The following is a 19,018-nucleotide window of genomic DNA, read 5'->3' on the forward strand; positions in this document are numbered from 1 at the left end:
TGGGTTGAAGCATGTGATTGTTCCACTTCTCAGACCTACAAACTGGCTGCTTTTCTACTGATCTTGGGGTTTGGAAAATTTGGTCAGACAGAACAATTTACCAGTTTGTAGAGAAAGCTTTATATTTGCTAGCTAATGGTTATTCTTCTGACAAGCATTATGTGTGAACAGATTTTTTTTCCTTTAATCTCATTTAGGGACTTACATCAGGACGTCTGATGGTCGAATTTTTGCCATCAGAGCAGCTAATAAGGCCAAGACAGCAGAGTCTACAGCACCACCCAAAGGTACAGTAGGATGATCCTGTGAATTTCCCTACTGTGGGATAAACAAAGCCAAATCTAATAAAAAAAAATTGAAGTCCAACATAGATAAATTACAGGAACTTTGTGTATCACATTAAAGATGATATAAAACCCAGCCTGTGCAATGGATTTAATCAGTACTATCCCTTGTTTGTTCTTGTCAGACTTGCAGGCTCCACCACTGGAAGTGTCGACCAATGGCAGCAACACTTCTCTGTCTCTTGGCAGTAAGCAAGAGTTACCCCCCAAGAGTGTGCCCCGCTCGCTTTCTCTTGACTGCCCCGAGATCATCAATGAGTTGGGCTGCTACACAGGGAGCACAGGAGCTGTGGCCACCACAGGCTCCACAGCTCAATCCGAGAGGGTGGTAGAGAGCAAGGCTAACAACCTGCCCTCCCCCAAACTCCTGCAGACCAATGGTAGCAGTCGAGGCAGTTTGCCCAGTGCAAATGTGAGCCAGCTTGACGTATCTGTAACCAATGCCATCCAGCCCAATGATGAAATCACTGTTGCCCAAGACCTGAGAACAGGCTCCAAGCGTAAAGCGTCCTCACCATCTTTAGATGAGCGTCCCAGCAAGCTGCCCTCTGGGGGCAAACACTCCTCAGCTCCTCTGGCCTCACAAGGCTTCCCCTTCACCGGGGGATACAGCCTCCCTCCATTGGGTCTCAACCCCTCCATGTTGGGTGGGTCGCTTGGCCACCAACTTTTTGCGGGGGCGGGTTCGCCTTATTTCCAACCCCCCCACACTCAGCTGGGAGACCCCGGTTACATGTACGGAGATCTGTTTGGCCTGGGTGTAGCCAGCTCAGTCCCCACCTCCTCTTCTCCCACCTCATCCACGGCAACCACCGCTAGTGCCATCTCATCGTCCTCACTTTCAGCATCAGTTAAAGCTGCCAGTTTGGTTCCAGGTGCTCTGCCACCATTCATGCTGAGCCCCAGCATGACGGGCATGGCCGGAATGCTCCCACCAGGCTTCCCTCTCTCTTATAGTCAGTCTCTGGCAAGTCTTTACACAGGGTCTATGCTCCCGGGTGGGTTGCCAGGGCCAGCTGCCACTCCTGGCCCAGCAGGAGCAAGCTTCCTGTCCCAGTATCCTTCTACTGCTGCCTCCAGTTCCTCCTCATCTTCCCCTTCCTCTTTCTCCCCGTCAGCATGTTCTGAGGGCCACCGGGGTCCGGTCCTGATGAACGGAGGGAATATCAGCAGTGCCAGTGGCTCAGACGACGACAATGATGTAGTCGAGGTGAGGGGACAGTGACAGATGGATTGCAGCTGCTTGAGAAAGCTTGGTTCAATTTAATATTGGTCACAATAGGGAGACAACCTGCGGCTTTAAAGGGTGTGTGGCCGTGAGGGAATTGGACAACAAATGAAAGACATTAGAAGTGATGAAAACTAAGCGCCTGCTAAAGTGTTTTGTCTGTTCTGCCTTGAAAATTCAGTCAGAGTTGAAATTGAACACAGACTGGACACAGAGCAACAAATATTGATGCTGAATATCAGAAGATGTAACATGAGGAAGAAAAAAAAAATGACCAGATGAAGACAACGAAAATCAGAGGACTTTGGGCTTCCAAGTTTTTGTTCAATACTGGCAATGAGATACAAATCACTGGATGTAGTACTGCTGATTGTTGGCCTGCAATGACCACAGAAGGCCGCTAGTTGTACTGCTGACATTAGAGACTAGTTCTGCAGCTTTGCTAAATGTCAAGACTCCTTTGCTTTATTCAGCTATTCAAATGATGGCGTTAGGATGGGATTGCTTAAAACAAAAAAGGGTTGATAATTAAGTTAGCTGGTAGATACACTTGTTAAGTATCAGTAACTCAAATGGTAATGTTGTCAGTTGTCAAATATTGCTACTGAATATATCTTAAAATGGTAATGGTTCAAAGATCACACAGAACTTTTAGGAAGCATTTTGATTATTGAAGTTAATAATTCACTGCCAGGACAGGGGTATTGTACGTTTTTGTTGAACAGAGGGCAAAAAAGGGGAATTATTTCAAATCAACAAAGAAGCATTTGAGGCTTACTGAGGATGAGGTTCAAGTCCATTACTGAAACCTTAAAACTCTAATGAAAGAATGTATGCTTCATCAAATGCCTTCAAAACCAGGCCTTTTTAAAAAAAGAAGCTTCTATTTAGGCATCAGACGTGGGAAGAGCTAATTTCTTTTTTCTTTTTTTTTTTTTTCTCGTGTGCGTGTTTTCTATTTATGTAACTCTTTTACCTTTTAAAGGAAAATGATTGCCTAAAAACAGCCAGGTGAAAATGAGAAAAAAAAACTGTGCTCTAGTGAGGTGTCCTCCTTGTAGCAGAGAAAGAACCAACAGAAAATGCCTTTTTGCCTCCATCTTTCTGAATGTTAAATGCGTGAGAGGAGAGGTAAAGAGAGACAGACGGTCACCAAGGCTCTCTGTTTCTCACCCATAGTCTTACTGTAGCCTCGAGAAAAACGATGCAAAACACTCACTCAAGCCTATATATGTATTTGTACAAACCCCGGAGGAATTGAACTCGTAACCCTGAGTTTTGGTTTTGGTTGTGTCGTTCCTTTGTTTGTATCTGCATTGTGTTACAAGAGGAACTGTTCAAAGAAGATAAGTGTAAAAAAAAAAAAAAAAAAAAAAAGTGTTACTTAGTTTGGTAATTTGTTCTAACACAGATTCCACCTCTGCTCAGCTTTTTTTTACTATTATTATTATTTCTCTGTCTCATATTTTGTGAACAGAGGTCATTGTGAAACCAAACTGACTTTTTATTTTTAGGGAGAGATGGTGTAGCTTTGCCAAAAACTAGAAATGCACAAGCACATCAACAACCTCCACAGAAGCGGATTGTGTCTTAAGAGACCAAATAATGTCAGCAGTCTAGAGCAGGAGTGAAAGCAGGCTGCAACAACATGCTCTCCCTGCAGCATCCTCACAGCCACAGATGAGACCAACATATCCACCTCTCTGTATGACCCTGCAGGGAAAGCTGTGCACTGCACTGCACGGTAAAAGAAACACAAATCTGTAAACTCTGTCCCAGCATTCACAGCGCTGGTGAATGCTGGGACAGCTTCATCATGTGACCAAGCTCCCCTCAAATAAACTACAAGCCATCATTCTGCTGTTCCAATCGATCCTCTCTGAGCACTCAAACCGATCAATGACATTCAACACTGTCCTCATGAAGAAAATCTTTTCCTCCAAAATGGCTGCAGCAAGAGCTTTAAAAAGCCACCAGCACTGTAGTCCGAAACCAAACCCAAAACATTGTCACTGAAGACTGAAGCATTTCCTGCTCTCTCCTCTTCCATGTAATTCTTCTTCATACTGAAATTGTTGGTTTACTCATGTTTCAGTTTTTGTTCTCCTCTTATTACAATGTTTGAATTTACCAAATTAATTTATTTATGATGGCGCGTATTTATTCATTTTTATTTTTGTACAATGTTTTTTGATCTTCTTTTTTTCTTTATTTTGTTTGGAATTTTTTATGGTCATAACTATTGTTGTTGCTACATTGGAAATACTTTAGTCTTTTATGGGTTGTTTTTTTTTTTTTTTTATGATCTGCCAGTCTGACCCAGAACATGTGAACTTGTGCAGAACTTACATGTGGACCAACAAATTGGCGTTTTACTGTGCTCATTACTACCCAGGATTGCAACTTTACGAAGGATTCGGTATACCATATCCTGTCTATGATGGCCGCAATCAGCTCTTGTTTTCTTTCTTTTTTTTTTTTAATTTGCTTATTATTTTTAAAAAGAGGACATCAGGATATCCACCTTAATGAGCTCAGAATCCTTCATCAGAAATACTGCACGCTCAGAATTCACATTTGGCATTGTGTTTTTAAGTGAATGAGCTATTGTGTACATGTAAGTAAAGATCATTCACAAGTAATGTGTCAGAAACAAAGGCAATCCAACCACTTATCAGCGGAAAAGAAAAATAATATCAAGTGCTTTTCTTTGTTTTCTTTTTTTTTGTCTTTTATTACCATATCATCAGAAATCTGTACATCTGTGTTATGACCATGATGGCAAACAAGCGGGTTTCCTCAGTGTCGAACTGTTTGGTCGTCAGCTCCGACTGACTGCTCTATTATTTCACAGCTTTCTACTTGAATTTACATATTTATTTATACAAATCGATCCGGTCAGACGAGCCAAGGTCTCTGAATTCCAGTTTAGCCGAGGAGAAGATTAAAGCTGCTGTCTATGAGGATTGGGTCTAGTCAAAGCCTGTTGTGTAGTTTATGGGATAATGTGTATGACCTTGGATTACTTTTAGATTTTTTTTTTTTTTTTTTTGCTTTTTGGAAGTTTGTAAATAAAAAGAAACATGTTCTAAATGGCACTTCCTAATTTTTACACATTTTTGAGAACAAATGTGCTGCTTCAAAGACATGAACCACTTTTTTGTGATATTGTATCTCCTCCACCACAACCATCTGACAAATTTTCATTTCTTCTTGACACCATATTGGTTTTGTCTGGAAGGTGTAGAGCTTTGCATTTACTTTGTGTGTCAGGTTGCACGGCAAGGGTGGACAGTAACAAGTACATTTACTTGGGTACTGTACTTAAGTACAGTTTTTGAGTATCTGTACTTTACTGTAGTAGTATTTTTGGGGGATACCTTTACTTTACTTTCACAACATTTCAATTGAAATGTTGCTATTTTTACAAAGATAACATTTTGTGTCGGTCTTCAATACAAGCTAGGCTAATGGACATTAGCATTGGAGCTGGCCAGTTAGTAATTTGACATTTTTCCTTTGATAAATGTCGTGACATTGGGCAGTATCGTGATCGCCCTGTTCATACTATGGTGAGGTGACTGTGCAGAAGACCCAAGTAAAAAATAAAAGCTGTGAGGGAGTCAGGGAGACATTACAAAATTAGTTTCCAGACAAATGCTAAACTTCATCAGTCCTACTTGAGTTTTTGGCTTGTTGGTGGCTTCATTTATTTTCCATACCAGTGAATGAGTGCATGATGGTTGTATTCCATCTATTCCATTGTACTTTCCAACATTAGATGTTCAGTATTTCAGTTGATTCATCCCCTTGACATAGAGCCATTGCTTTGCAAAGATGATTCTGATTGAGTTAATGCACATCCACAAGCCAACCTTCATTAGTAAATCATAGAAACTGCTTTTGTTTTGAAAGCAACTATTCTAATTAACCATCCACAATGATTCACATCCATTATTACCAGAGAACTTGGATTTTGGCAAAACCTCTCCTCCAAATCAAATTCAATTATATATTTGTAGATACTGAGGAATTACTTTACTTACCTGAGGAATGTTCATTCATTCATTCATCTTCTATTGCTTATCCCTGACTGGGTTGAGGGTGGTGCTGGAGCCAATCTCATCATAGGACCAACATACAGACACAAACATACACTCACACTCATACATCAGACCTATGGACAATTTAGACTCACCAAGTAAACCAAACATGATGTCTTTGGACGGTGGGAGGAAACTGGAGTACCCAGAGGAATCCCACGCAGGTAAGGGGAGAACATGCAAACTCCACACGGAAAGGACCCGGGCCGGCAACTGAACCTAAATCTATGTTTGATGGTAATGATACAGTCTGAAAAGAGCTGGATGAACTATGGATTCATTATTAGAGCAGGACCTTTTGTGCTAATAATGTCCAAAATTTCTTTTTAAGTACACTTAGACAATTTTTGTAGCTACTATTTAAATGGACTTAATTCAATGTCTCTGTGAATTCAAAATTTTCCGCTCATCCAGCAGCTGAACAGACCTGTAATAATGGAGAACGTTTGTCCCAACATTTGCAGATATTTCCACAAATCAGAGCACTTGGAGGATGCTTTGCTTTGCTCTTCAGTCCAGTACATCTGAAAACCAGCTCCATGGTTCCATGGGATTTTTCAAAAGGCTTTGTACAAACAGGAGATTTGCCAGTAATCCCCAAAGGCTGGGGCTGGAGGTTAAGTTTATTCATTTCTGAATAAACTTAAACTATTTTGTGCTTCTGCACAAACGGCATTGCTGTTAAGAAACAGTTAAATTAAGAGGTGCAGATCTAGGAGGGGGCTGATAATTGGCAATGGGCACGGTACACCCTGGACATGTTGACAGTTTATGACACGGCTGACATAAAAGCAAATGATGCAAATTCATACTGGCAAAGAAAGAATATGCAAATTCCACACACAAAGGCCTCATGAGTTCATGAGGACACAAACAGACTGAGCTACACTGCTTCATGTACAGCCATAGTCAAATTGCATCGCTTCAAGGATGGCCGAAAATTTTAATGCAACTTCAATTTTGAAATAAAAAAATACTATAAAAAACGGAATAGTCTTTATGACGTTATAATAGATTTTGTATGTTAAAGCCCTCAGAGGGTGATAACCAAAAAAAAAAAAACTTTCAAAGCAATAACATAAGCAACAACACATTGGGATTAATTTTTGGAAGTAATCCTCCATTTAATGACAATAGTAAAGCAAAATTATATGGGATATGTGACCTAATATCCCTGAGAAGTATTTCCACACAGCCTTATGCTGGATTGACCATCATGGATGATTAACCTGGACAGCTAATGGTAGTGTAAGAACTACATTAGCCATTCTTTCAGATTTCTTGAGTATCCTGTGGCGTAGAAACCCCCTCCTCAGTTAGGGTTAGGGTTAGGATCAGGGTTGCTGATGTAGCATGGCTCCTTTCAGGATGTCAAAGCTCATTACTGTAGTAGTCTGATACTCAGTAATACAAACAAGACTGATTATATAAATGAGAATTAAGGTGCCAAATAAATGTAATGGAGAACAGGTGTTTCTATTTGGACTACTGTGAAGCTGAAATTACAGCAGCTACACAGACACATAGAGGACCTACATATATAAGGTCTGCTTTTGGATAATTTCTTCGGCCTGCCTCATTTTATTTTTGTCGCCGGCGTTTAAAGAATGGAGGGTCAAGAAGGCACTTCGACGCGTCCTTCACGGAAAACTCAACTTCCCAGCATGCAGTGGTGCTGGAACGTTACGTGACTGGACGTATTACCGATTGTTGATGACGGTGGCAGACAGCGCAGGTCAGTAGCTGAAAGCTGTTACCGGGAGGAGGAGTGCCTGCTAACATAATATGATTTTCTCCGAGGACCTGCTCTGAAAACGCACAGGAACAATAAAAGCATCGACTGAAGCGGAGCTACTTTGGAAAATCTGCGAGCTGTTCTCCAGCTGACGTCTGTCCAGAAACGTCTCAACATTGTTTTGGAGGCCTGTTGCTAACTCCGGGAAATCCTCGGGCTAGCCCGGTGGGCACGGGGCCGAGGGAGGACCGGGACAGGAGCGATCGACCTGGGCTTCCTGCCTCTCCCTTTGACGAAGACGTAATCTATTCTGCTCCTCGGTGGCGCCTTTAAATCACCGTAAAGCGATCTCAGTTTGACAGCTAGCTAACATTAGCTCTCCCGTGTTTACAAGCTAGCCCTGTCGAGCTCCTCTGAAGTAGCTACTTTAGGTGTATTCGTTTCACTTGGGATTTAGCTTCTGACACCTGTCTGCTAGCTGCTTACGATTTGTGTGGTACTCCAAGTGGACTGAAGGTCGCCAGCTCAGCAGGGAAATCAAAAGGTCTCCTAGTTAAGGTTATCACACCTCCAGTCTGATCTACTGCAGTGCAAAGTTTTACCCCATGACAATCAGCTGAGTTGCTTTGTCTGTACGACCCTCAGCTCGTTACATTTTAGATATATTTTTGCTGTCTAGGGACTTGACCAGGAGGAATAACCTTTTATTGAGTTGAATACAAAGCCATTGAGGGACAGTATCCCGGATGAAGGCCCACAGAGAAGTCTGGTTTGTCATGCTGACAGGACTCGCAGGTGTCACCTGTTCTGTTTGGCATTGTTAATCTCAGACCAGCATCCAACATCTGCTGTTCCAGAAGTAACCGATCACCTGTTTTGCTCCCTTGAGTGGGATCCTCTTCATAACAGGCAACAATGAATCGTTACCTGCCAGTTGCACGACAGCACTTCCTGGCTGCTCTTGCCAGCACCAGTGTGGTGGTAAAAACGATCAGTGCCCTGGTAGTACTCCTTTACCTGTTGTCATGGGCAGTGAACACACCATACACACTGGGGGTGACACCAGGTTACCTCTTTCCACCCAACTTCTGGGTGTGGACTCTAGTGACCCACGGGGTGGTGGAGCAACATATCTGGGGGGTGGCAGCCAACGTGGGGACAGTTATGGCTTGCGGGCGTCTCCTTGAGCCACTATGGGGTGCTCTGGAGCTCCTGATCTTTTTTGCAGTGGTTAATGTATCTGCGGGCCTCCTGGCGGGGCTCTCCTACCTCCTCACCTATGTGGCCACCTTTGACCTGGACTTCCTGTTTGCTGTACGAGTCCATGGAGCAGCTGGGTTCCTTGGAGGTGTCCTGGTGGCGCTGAAGCAAACCATGGGGGACACTACAGTGCTCAGAGTGCCACAGGTGAGGCTAACAATTGTCAAAAGCCTATTTTGCTCTGCATAAATATTTTTGTGTTATGCTCCACTTACAAGTGTGGAAGTCACTCCAGACTGTTAGAGCAATGAGGAGTGTGACAGCACCGTCAAATTAAGGCTGTGACCTGACTGCAACTTTTGCAGGACTGGAAACCTAACTACATAGACATGTACATAAACAAACAAGTATTTGTCCAAATGTGAACAGTTTATTTGGGAAGATATCATACATGCACTTGGCTGGTTTGCTTTGAGACGCACGTTACATATTAGTCTCTAAAAGGATGGCTGCTGCACTGGGTCCAAACACTGAAGTACTGGTCATGTTGAGTTTAAAACAGAAATTGACCACTCTTTATCAGTAGGTCGAGACGTTGGGTCAAATAAAAACAAAATGGACCAGTTTTTGCAGAAAGCTCAGTGTTGTTAAAAATCCTCAATTCTTTCAAAATTCTTTTGAAAGACACAGTACATAATGACTCAAAGAGTAGTTATCGGGGATGCCAAACTGGGTAAGAAGAAAACAGATTTAAGTCTAAGCAACATATCTTTTGCTACACCTTATGTTTGGCTATAAATGTCCACAAACCCTCTGTCTCTGTTGTTGTTGCAATCATTGCAACAGGGTCAGAAGTGAAAAAGTTGTGGTAAAACTCAACCACAAGCTTCCATGAGCAACTGACTGAGAATTTGAAAATAGAACTGGATGTGATATGAGGAGACCATAAAAATATTCAAGTGCCTGTAGCTTAAAACAGTCACTATCTGAATTGTTATTAAGGGAACTCTCAAAGATGTATTTGATAGATAGGAACAGTATTGAATAAGAAATTCACTTTACCACCGATACAGCGTTAGTCAATGTGCCACACACATCTGTGCATCAGGTGTGTGTGGCAGCCAGCAGCACCACTTAAAATACTGCATACATAGAGTGAAGAATGGATTCCACTAAATAACACAGATCTGTAGATGAGTTATCCTACACCCAAGAGAGTGAGACTGAAAAGAGGCATAGAAAGCAGGACAATGCTCTAAAGTAGAATCCACCATTCACTGCTTCAAGAATCACAGGCTGAAGCTTGGTATAGCCCTCTCAGTGCACTGACCTGAATGTCAATATAAATCTGTGGATGGATCTTAAACATTTGCAAGACACCCTAATAGCTCAGATTTTTGAAGTAATATGGAGCAAAATTGGCTGAAATCTAAAGCAAGAGTAGGTAGACTCATAACTGCCATAAAAAGTGTTTTCTAGCTGTGATATTGGCCAAAGGAGGTAACTGTAGTTGTGATCAGAAGTTTACATACACTCATCATGGGCATGAATATCATATTCATTTTGGGCTTTTAGTTGTTTATTTGAATAATTCTTTTTCCAGGGTGGAATGATTATACAACATACATCTTTGATAATTTTTTGTTAAAAGAATTGGATGCAGAAGTTTGAATTTATTTTGGAGTTTCTATAATCCATGCAGGGTCAAAATCATACATGTATTCACCTAAAGTGGTAGTTTCTCTTTGCCAGCCAGTATTTGACCACACTTTTTTGAATTGATAAATACGCAGGACATTGGGAAAGTTCAAGGAATTCAGTGAAGATCTAAGGAGCCACAGTGACAATGAGTATGTTTATGGTAGACAAGGTGAATCTTTCAAATTTAAAAACTGTACCAACTATCAAGCATGGTGGTCGTAGCATCATGCTCTGTGGCTGTTTTGTTGCTATTGGTACTGGCAGTACTACTAAAGAGAACTATCTCCAAATTCTTCAAGTTCACCTCAACAGCTAGATGAATGAAAGTTGGACACACTTTGGTGTTACAACAGGAAAATTATCCAAAACGTACATCAAAACTGGTTTTGGGACACATAAAACAGGCCAACATTGACCTCAACCCTGTTCTATATTGCTGGACAAGGCTTACAAGCCGTGTCTGTGCGAGGAAACCAAGCAATTTTAAATGAACTTTACCAGTTATGCCAAGAATAGTGGTCAAATATCCAGCCAGTTATGCCAGAAGCTTGTTGATGGCTACAAAAAGGATTTGGTCGCAGTCAAACTTGCTAAGGGACATTTAAACAAATATTAGGGGGGCTGTATGTATATAATTGTGTGTGTGTGTGTGTGTGTGTGTGTATATGTATATATATATATGAAAAAAATAAATAAATAGAAGCACAAAATGAATGACATTGAAGCCTGTGATGTGTATGTAAACCACAATTGTACAGAGTGGCCATTCTATTTTGCTGAAGCTGTAGTTTACAGGCCTGTGGTTTGGCCATCATATGTTTGCTAAAGGCTTGCTTTCGTTGGTTTGCGTGCCTGGTGATTATCCTCCAAATATTGACAATAGTTTGATGTGTTAATTTAGATTTTGTGTAGTGTACATTCAGTGTACTCTGAGATAACAGTTAAGTATTTTTGCTACAGCACATACTGTATTAGACACACTGTATTAACGTCTCTGAAACTACCAGGATCCCCTGATTTATTGGCCGTTAGTTAGTTTGAATAACGGTTGGTTACTTCAGTCATGCTTTGTCTCATTTCAGCTGAGCATGTCAGGAGATATACATGAAAATGTTTGTAGAAGGTCACAGTGACTGCTGCTTGCCTCCCTGGCATGTAATCATCCATTGTTTGTTGTTCCCATTCTTCAATCTAGCTGACTTGACTGATTTGTTAGAAAGGGTTGAAAAAAAATAGCTAAAAAGAAAAGCTAAAAAAAAAAAAATAAATAAATTATGCTCCCATCTCAGGTGAGGCTCAAAGCAGCGCCGGCCTTGGTCCTCCTCCTCCTGGCCTTATTGCGCCTCTCTGGGTTGCTCAATAGCTCGGCCCCACTGGCAGCCTACAGCTACGGCACCCTGTCCGGCTGGGTTTATCTGCGCTTCTATCAGAGGCACAGCCGGGGTCGTGGGGACATGTCGGACCACTTTGCCTTTGCAAGTTTCTTCCCCGAGGCACTGCAGCCAGCTGTGGGGCTCTTGGCAGGGCTGGTCCATTCTGCTTTGGTGAAGATGAAGGTGTGCAGGAAGATGGTGAAGAGGTATGATGTGGGGGCGCCATCCTCCATCACCATCAGCCTGCCAGGGACGGACCCACAGGATGCAGAGAGGAGGAGGTGAGTTAAACAGCACACTGGCATGCTCGCACTGATCTGATGCTAACTGGTTGTTAACACTTAGGCATACAAACACTGGAGAGACATCATTGCACGTCACCACTTTCAGTCATGTAAATGTAGTATAGAAAAACAGACACTTAGCTGTTGATAGCCTGCTGATTACTTTTCAGAGTACACTTTTGCAGGGGTCTGCAAGTAACCACTCACTAGGACTGTTTGCACGTAAACGTATAATTTTTATCGTAATTTTTTCAGTCATTGTTTATTTGGGCAAGATTCTGAACTTCAAACTGCCTCCGAAGACTGTTGCATTAGTATATGACTGTTAGTCTAATGGCAGAAAAACTGTATGAGCAGTAGAATAAATGAATGTGGAATGTGGCTTCCATGATGAAATGTGTGACTGTATGAGTGCAATCCATTGACTGTGTCTAATAACTGTCTGCAAAATACTGTCCAGTTATATTAAATAATTGTCATTAAAAACTCAAATCGGTTTGTCCAGAATGTATGAAAACACGTGTGAATCTGAAGTTCAAAGTAAAATGTACGCACACCCTTATAGTCAATAAGCAGCAGAGAGAAGAAACAAGAATGGTCTTGTTTTTTAGTTTTTGCTTACTCTGGGAAGGTTTCTCGGGCCTCTGTTCCCTCTTTCAGCCATATTCCAGTTCACACATGGCTTAGCTCTGCAGCACACAGTCTTTGTCACAGTAACACTTTCAAGCTCTCAGGGATAATTTTTCCTCCTGTTCCACTTTCAGTCACACCTCCAAGTTGTCACACAGATTCACTTACAGCTAGATGCTGCTGCTCCCACACAGACATCTGACTTTGTTATTGTCAATAGGTCATTTTCCATTTTTTGTTTAGTGTGTGGGGGGACGTTTCAGAATGTATTTGAAATATATTAAAGAAAAAAAGATGGAAGTTTTTTGTCTTTCAACTCTATCTATGTTGATTAAATTCTCAGTTGCATAAGCTCGACTTCTTGGTTACTAAAAACAGCTATAAAATGTGACATACAAACAAACTAGTATATAGGTCCCCCCCCCAAAAAAAAAAAAAAAAGTGGTTTGGGTTTCATCGTATTTCAGCCTGTATCATGGTTCATCATCTACTAAGCGTTCGCTTCTTCCAGTCTGACACACATCAAATATGGCTGCAGTGTGAAGACTGCTGCTAAATGCCAGACTGATGATTAACTGCACCCTGAGAGGTCTGCTGTCTGCCTTGAGAGCAATTAATCTCAGGGTGATGATTTTAAAAAATAATTGGTTCCTCTCTAGGATGGGTAGGAGATTTGATCAACAAATTATGTCTTATATATATATATATATATATATATATATATATATATATATATATATTTTTTTTTTTTTTTTTTTTTTTTTTTTTTTTTTTTTTTTTTTTTTACTACTACCAACTAACAAACTTGGAACATTTGTTGTGAATTTACACATTTAATAGCCTGTTTTAGTAATTTGGGACACTTAACAAAACGGCTGTTGTTTTTCTTCATGGGTTCAATCCAATATGCAAGAATTTTCTTAGTATCATCTGTCATTTGAAATGTACAATTCAAACTATGATTTCTATTTCTTCAGCCACAGGTATGGTAATCTAACTGCTTAATGAAAGCCATCCTACAAATGAAATTAAGCAAATGCAGCAAATGAAAAATGTTTGAGTTTGAAGGAAACTGATTAGTTCATTTAAAATAAAGGGGGCTCTGTTACAAGGCTGTGCTTGTATACACAGTTTCTTGTACTTTGAGCAAGAAACCCATGATTAATTTTCTAAGTCACCTCTGAGTTACAGAAGGTTCAATAGATAGTAGTTTGGGAGATTAGATGATCACAGACCAACACTGTCAGTGTCAGTACCTGCCAAAGCTGTGCAAGTAAAGTCACCATTGTTCATGAGTTGTAATATGCAACATTACAATAACATCCAAGTCAGGACGTTTGTAGATATGATTCAAGTTAAATTAAATTCATTGTGGTTCAATCTGCTGTGCCCATCAATTAAGTATCTAAGCAAGATTTTGAACCAAACCAAAAAGCACTCTTCCCTCCCAAGCTATACAGCTCTGGTATTGATGAATAACATCCCTCTTTTAATCTTTCTTCCAGACAATTGGCCCTTAAAGCTCTGAATGAGCGTCTAAAGCGCGTGGAAGACCAGTCTGCCTGGCCCAGCATGGACGATGAGGAGGATGAGGATGAGGATGAGATCAGGACTGACACACAGCCTCTCCTGTCAGGTGGGCGTGACCCCTCTTCTACATTGAGACCAGCAGGGGGACCTGTTGGCTCCTCTCTCACGTCCACCTCATCATCCTCAATGTCACAAAGCGGTGGAGCAACATCGGCAAGTGGAGTGCAGCACCCGGAGTCCAGCATCATCAGCTTTGAGGATGCACCCTCGAGATCATAACACACAGAATGCACCTGTGCGGATGCGCACAGTCCCTTCAGTTTCACTGGCGAGTACTAGCATTCAGTGTCTATGGCTAGTATACTAATATATTGAGTGACATTGATTAGGCAAACACTCACACACAACAGAACATACACCTTTGACCAGTTCATACACACAGCCGTGCGCTCACAAACACTCTGTCAATGACATCAACTGTGCATTGTTTTAATTTCAGACATTTTGGTTGCAAATGCTCAGTGTAGTTGGGCAAATTTGAAACTTAACTCTTCTTTTTCTTTCTGCAAACCAAGAGTCAGCCAGAAATTCTGTCTTGTCTGGAGCTAATCCCAATTTGCAGAGCTCTGTCCACTGCTTCGTATGTCTTTCTCCTGATTTCTAAATAAATTACAAAATGGGTGTACAATATTCTTTTTGCAAATCATTTTCAGAGCTGCCATATTTGTTCTCTGATTGCCTGCTACAGGAAAGGCATCGACGATAGAGACTTGAGCCGACTTCTTGGTCTTGATGAAAGGATGGCTCTTGGTGCTCTGGTTTGTTAAGTGATTAAAAAATGGCTGTGGGTTGCATAGGCTGTTGGTACACTGGTTCCAAATATGTAACCAGGTTTAAACAGAGGAAGTATGAGAAACATCTGCTGGACCAGACAAAGGAAGCTGCTGCAGGAATTACCTGCTTATGAACAATGATAGAAAACTGCAACATTTGAAGAAGTGCCAGGTTAAATAAATTTTCCCGACCAGGCTCATCTGCCACCTGTTGCCCCTCTGGAACAGCAGGCAGAAATGGACTGTGCCCCCCCCCCCCAGGTGGTGTGGTGTTTTGTTTTGTTTTTTTGATTGTTTTTTTTTTTCATCAAACTAAATTTTAAAAAAAGAAGCAACCTCTCGTTTTTCCATGAATTAACAGGAAAGGTTGATGCCGTTGCACTGGCGTCGGATATCTGTGGATAGTGACTGTGGCTCCTATAATTTATAGGTATTAAGTTCATTATGCTTTTAGGTTGATTTCAGGCTTGAAATGGGACACTATCCTGCAGCCTTTTACACTCCCACTATATAGGATTTGATACAAAATCAGTACTGGCTATTTACTTGGCATGATACAGAAATGTGGTCAATGTCCTTCATAGTTATTAGTCATTTTGACTCCATTACAAACACAGGGAGTGATGAAAGTGCATGAGATGGGGATAGAATAGCCTTTCTGTGTACATACAGACTGTGTGAGTACGGGTATATTTACGATTTGAATAACAGTGGTTCATGAGTTACAGATTCAGGGGTTGTATCTATGATGTGTCACACACTGACTCATGAGATTAATGACGTCATAGAGAATGCCCACTTTGATCAGTAGTCAGTTAACACAAATTTCCCAAAATCACTTCTAAACTGACAACCAGCCAAATTCTTTATTCTAACATATTTTGTAAATGCTGTGCAGAGTAAAAGGTTAGTGATTCATTAATTATCTTTGCAATCATCACAGCAGATGTCACATTCTATCATGGTAATGATTAAATCAGTAAGTTCTCATTTTCCCACCTGTCCCCGTTGATCAGTCACTTGCAGACAGTAAATGATTACAAAAAAAAACAAAAAAGCAATGTTGAAAATGTCTTTGATGGAAAAGAGGATGGACCTCTGCTGCAAATATTTGATGATGACACAGATGAAATTAACACCATCCCTGACCCTTTTGATGTCACAAAATCTTTGAAACCTTTCCTGAGAAAACCATATAAAATTTCCATTTAAAAATTGTATTCATATTTCTGGAAAATGTGTTGTGTGAGACAGATTCCAGATTGGGTGGGGGTTTTCCCTGAGAGGTTCTGTGGAAAAGCGCAGCCAACAGGGTCAGTGTCTGGAGTTGAACTTGACTAATATGTCATCAGCAAGGAGGAACATCACCAAATTGGGCATATGAATTCTGCAAAATGCAGAAATAAGTCATGTAAAGCTGTGATGTGTTCCAAGATATATATATAGAAGGACTCTGAAATGCTGTCGAGCTATCTGTCATACCTCCTGTTTTGTAAAATGTGCTCCTAAGAAAACATTACACTTGCCATGGGAATATAAAAGATCACATCATTAGTGGGTTGTTGAAACTTGGAGGGGATTTATTCGCCAGCTCAACTTTGCCTTGTTTATGGTCTATTCTGGGAACATGCTCCAGATTAAAACTTGATCAAATGCTGCAAAATCAAATTAGATATCTAGTGGTTGAGTTTTGACTCATGAAGTCCAAGCAATTAGAAACAATTTCTTTTTACATGATGGAAATGTGTTACATAAAGGAAATGATAAGCCATATTAGTGTGATGAAATTCTGTGGGTTCTATCCTGTGTTTCTCCATGTTCCTTCTGTTCATTTCTCTGTGCTCTTATTTTGCCAAGTTGCTGTTTACATTGGATGAGTGCGGCTATTCTTTAATTATATATGAATGAATGATAGTATTTACACGGATGAATGGACACAGGGATGAGAGACGTCATTCACAGCCAGAGCTGGTTCAAATCCAGCTTCAGTGTGCAGAAGGCTGAGCTGCAGTTAAAATATGTGAACCCAAACTGATTTCTACCATCAAACATATTTACAGTTGAAGCTATATTGATAGCAACAACACCATCACTGTTTCACTTAAGTTACCATGGAAAAAGCATAGTCTTTTTAGTGCTTAGCTGCTGGCATAATTCAATTTACATCATAAAAAGAATATCAGCAGCAAAACACATTCTAACATATTGCCTGAAGTTAACTGTGAAGTTGTGTAAAATGGACAAGCTGTGTAATTTTGAAAAAGAATAGGAATGTCTGAGATTCTAGATATAACTTAGCTAATGTGACTTTTAGTCAATCCTTCACTCTCCATTCCTGTTCTCCTCTTGGTCTGTTTTTATCCGAATTTGCTCTGGCTCAAAACATCAAACAAGGAAAAGATTGTTGGTGTAGACAGTGAAGAAAAACTGTAGGCAAAGATATAACGAATGATGTCAGTAATGTTCACATTGCAGTTGCCAATGTACAAGTACCAAAACGCTATCATTGTAATTTGGTAGCTTATATAGGTGTTTGCTTGGTTGTTTTTTCCTTTCCCAGTAGACTAGTATCTTGTCATTTTTGCAGATTTACCACAGAGACATTTTTTTTATTAGTCTAATTGGTACTGGTTAAAGGGAAACACAAGGGATCATGATTTGTTAATGAAAGCTGTTCACCCCGTAAAATGAAAAGCAGGTTCTGCTCCCTTTTATCAGTTGACAAAACCAGACATTCAATTTTTATTTTTATTTTTTATTTTTTTTTTGGGGGGGGGGTATATAGTTTTTCTCATTTCATTGCCCTCGTGTCTCTACTTTTGCACCGACAGATGTCATACTATTGACAGGATCTTTCTTTCTCTGTGCTGTGGTTGTTCCACAGAATTTTATGTGTTTTAGCTTTCAGATATATTTCTTTATCTCTCTATGAAATAAAAGACAATTGTATGAAATTAAAGTGTTTCAGTCTTTGTGGCTTTAAGGTTTTGATATTTGGGCCTCGAAGGGAAGGATAGACTTAACCATATAAATGCACAGTGACTACCAGCCAGTTCCTCTGCAGTTTAATGGCACTGCCCCGGTGGTCACCTATTCCTGAAAGAGAAAATAACTGTAGGCTGATTCTTCAGATGGGTTCTCTAATTCTGCTATATTTTTACATATCCAAATATAACTGAGTACACTGAGGACAGGATTTGTCCCATTGATCATAGAACATATTCACAACAATACCGAATGGCGACACACTCAGACTCTGTTGAGATTTTTTTTCCAATAAGCTTACAAGCCCAATTTAAAGCCAGTATGTGATAGAAATCTTTCACATGCAAAGATTTTCGGTGAATGCTCAGTAAATTGTAATTAATATAAATATATGTTGGGGTTTTTTTTGTATGGTTTGTCCCTAAGTTCTTCTGATGTTTACTTACCTAAACTTAACGCCAGGTGGAGCAGTAAGCAGAGACTTTGAACGTCATGAAACGAAGTTACAGCTTCAGTGTTGGCCCAAGTGTAATGTCCTTAATTAACTCAAATTGGAAGAATAATAGTATTTGCCCCAAGAACATAACCAAAGCATTTATTTCATACCGAACCAGTGTAGTGCCTATTACATGTTAGCTGGTTTGTGTAAGCTAAAATGGATGGGTACTTGGGATAAAAATAAACTTGACTCGATTTCGAATCCCAGTTTCTATTTTAAGAGAGAAGCATTTCGAGCAATTGCAACTACTATTATTGTTATTATTGTTTTTTTGTTTATGTTATTGTTATTATGAATATTGTTGTTGCTGTTTTTATGTTATTATTGTTATTGCAAGTTTGTGCCTCGGCGGGTAAGAAAACCTTGAATGCTGCTCACGTCTGAAAACACACTCGCTTGTGGTCCGGTCACAGATCCCTATACAGCTGATGAGACAGGAGCCCCGCCCATCATGCTCGTGCACGTCGTGCCCGCGCAGGTGTGGCTCTCAGGCTCGTGCCCGTCAACCCTCCCCCTCAGCTACAAACTACAAACCCAGGCTGCGCGCTCCCGTGAACTAATTCATTGTATGAG

At 40.6% G+C, this 19,018-nt stretch overlaps 2 protein-coding genes across 5 annotated transcripts in view; both read left to right on the forward strand.

Annotated features, from left to right (window-relative positions):
* The window catches only part of LOC115046189 (helicase ARIP4-like), a 62,941-nt gene extending 59,970 nt beyond the window's left edge, over positions 1–2,971 (forward strand). For 3 of the 4 annotated variants that reach the window (XM_029506398.1, XM_029506397.1, XM_029506399.1), the window contains exons 21-22: positions 198–287; positions 470–1,569. In XM_029506398.1, the coding sequence (XP_029362258.1) occupies positions 198–287; positions 470–1,569 (1,190 nt within the window). Of the gene's footprint in view, positions 1–197; positions 288–469 lie in introns of all 4 variants that reach the window. The other variant, XM_029506396.1, reaches the window with a different exon arrangement.
* A 4,434-nt stretch (positions 2,972–7,405) lies between these two features.
* On the forward strand, positions 7,406–17,920 carry tmem115 (transmembrane protein 115). Its single transcript, XM_029506041.1, has 3 exons — positions 7,406–8,817; positions 11,601–11,965; positions 14,104–17,920. Exons 1-3 carry the CDS (start codon positions 8,326–8,328, stop codon positions 14,405–14,407), a joined length of 1,161 nt encoding a protein of 386 aa, XP_029361901.1. The 5' UTR covers positions 7,406–8,325; the 3' UTR covers positions 14,408–17,920.
* The last annotated feature ends 1,098 nt before the right edge of the window (positions 17,921–19,018 follow it).

The sequence above is a fragment of the Echeneis naucrates genome, chromosome 7, assembly GCF_900963305.1.
Source record: "Echeneis naucrates chromosome 7, fEcheNa1.1, whole genome shotgun sequence".
NCBI lineage: Eukaryota > Metazoa > Chordata > Actinopteri > Carangiformes > Echeneidae > Echeneis > Echeneis naucrates.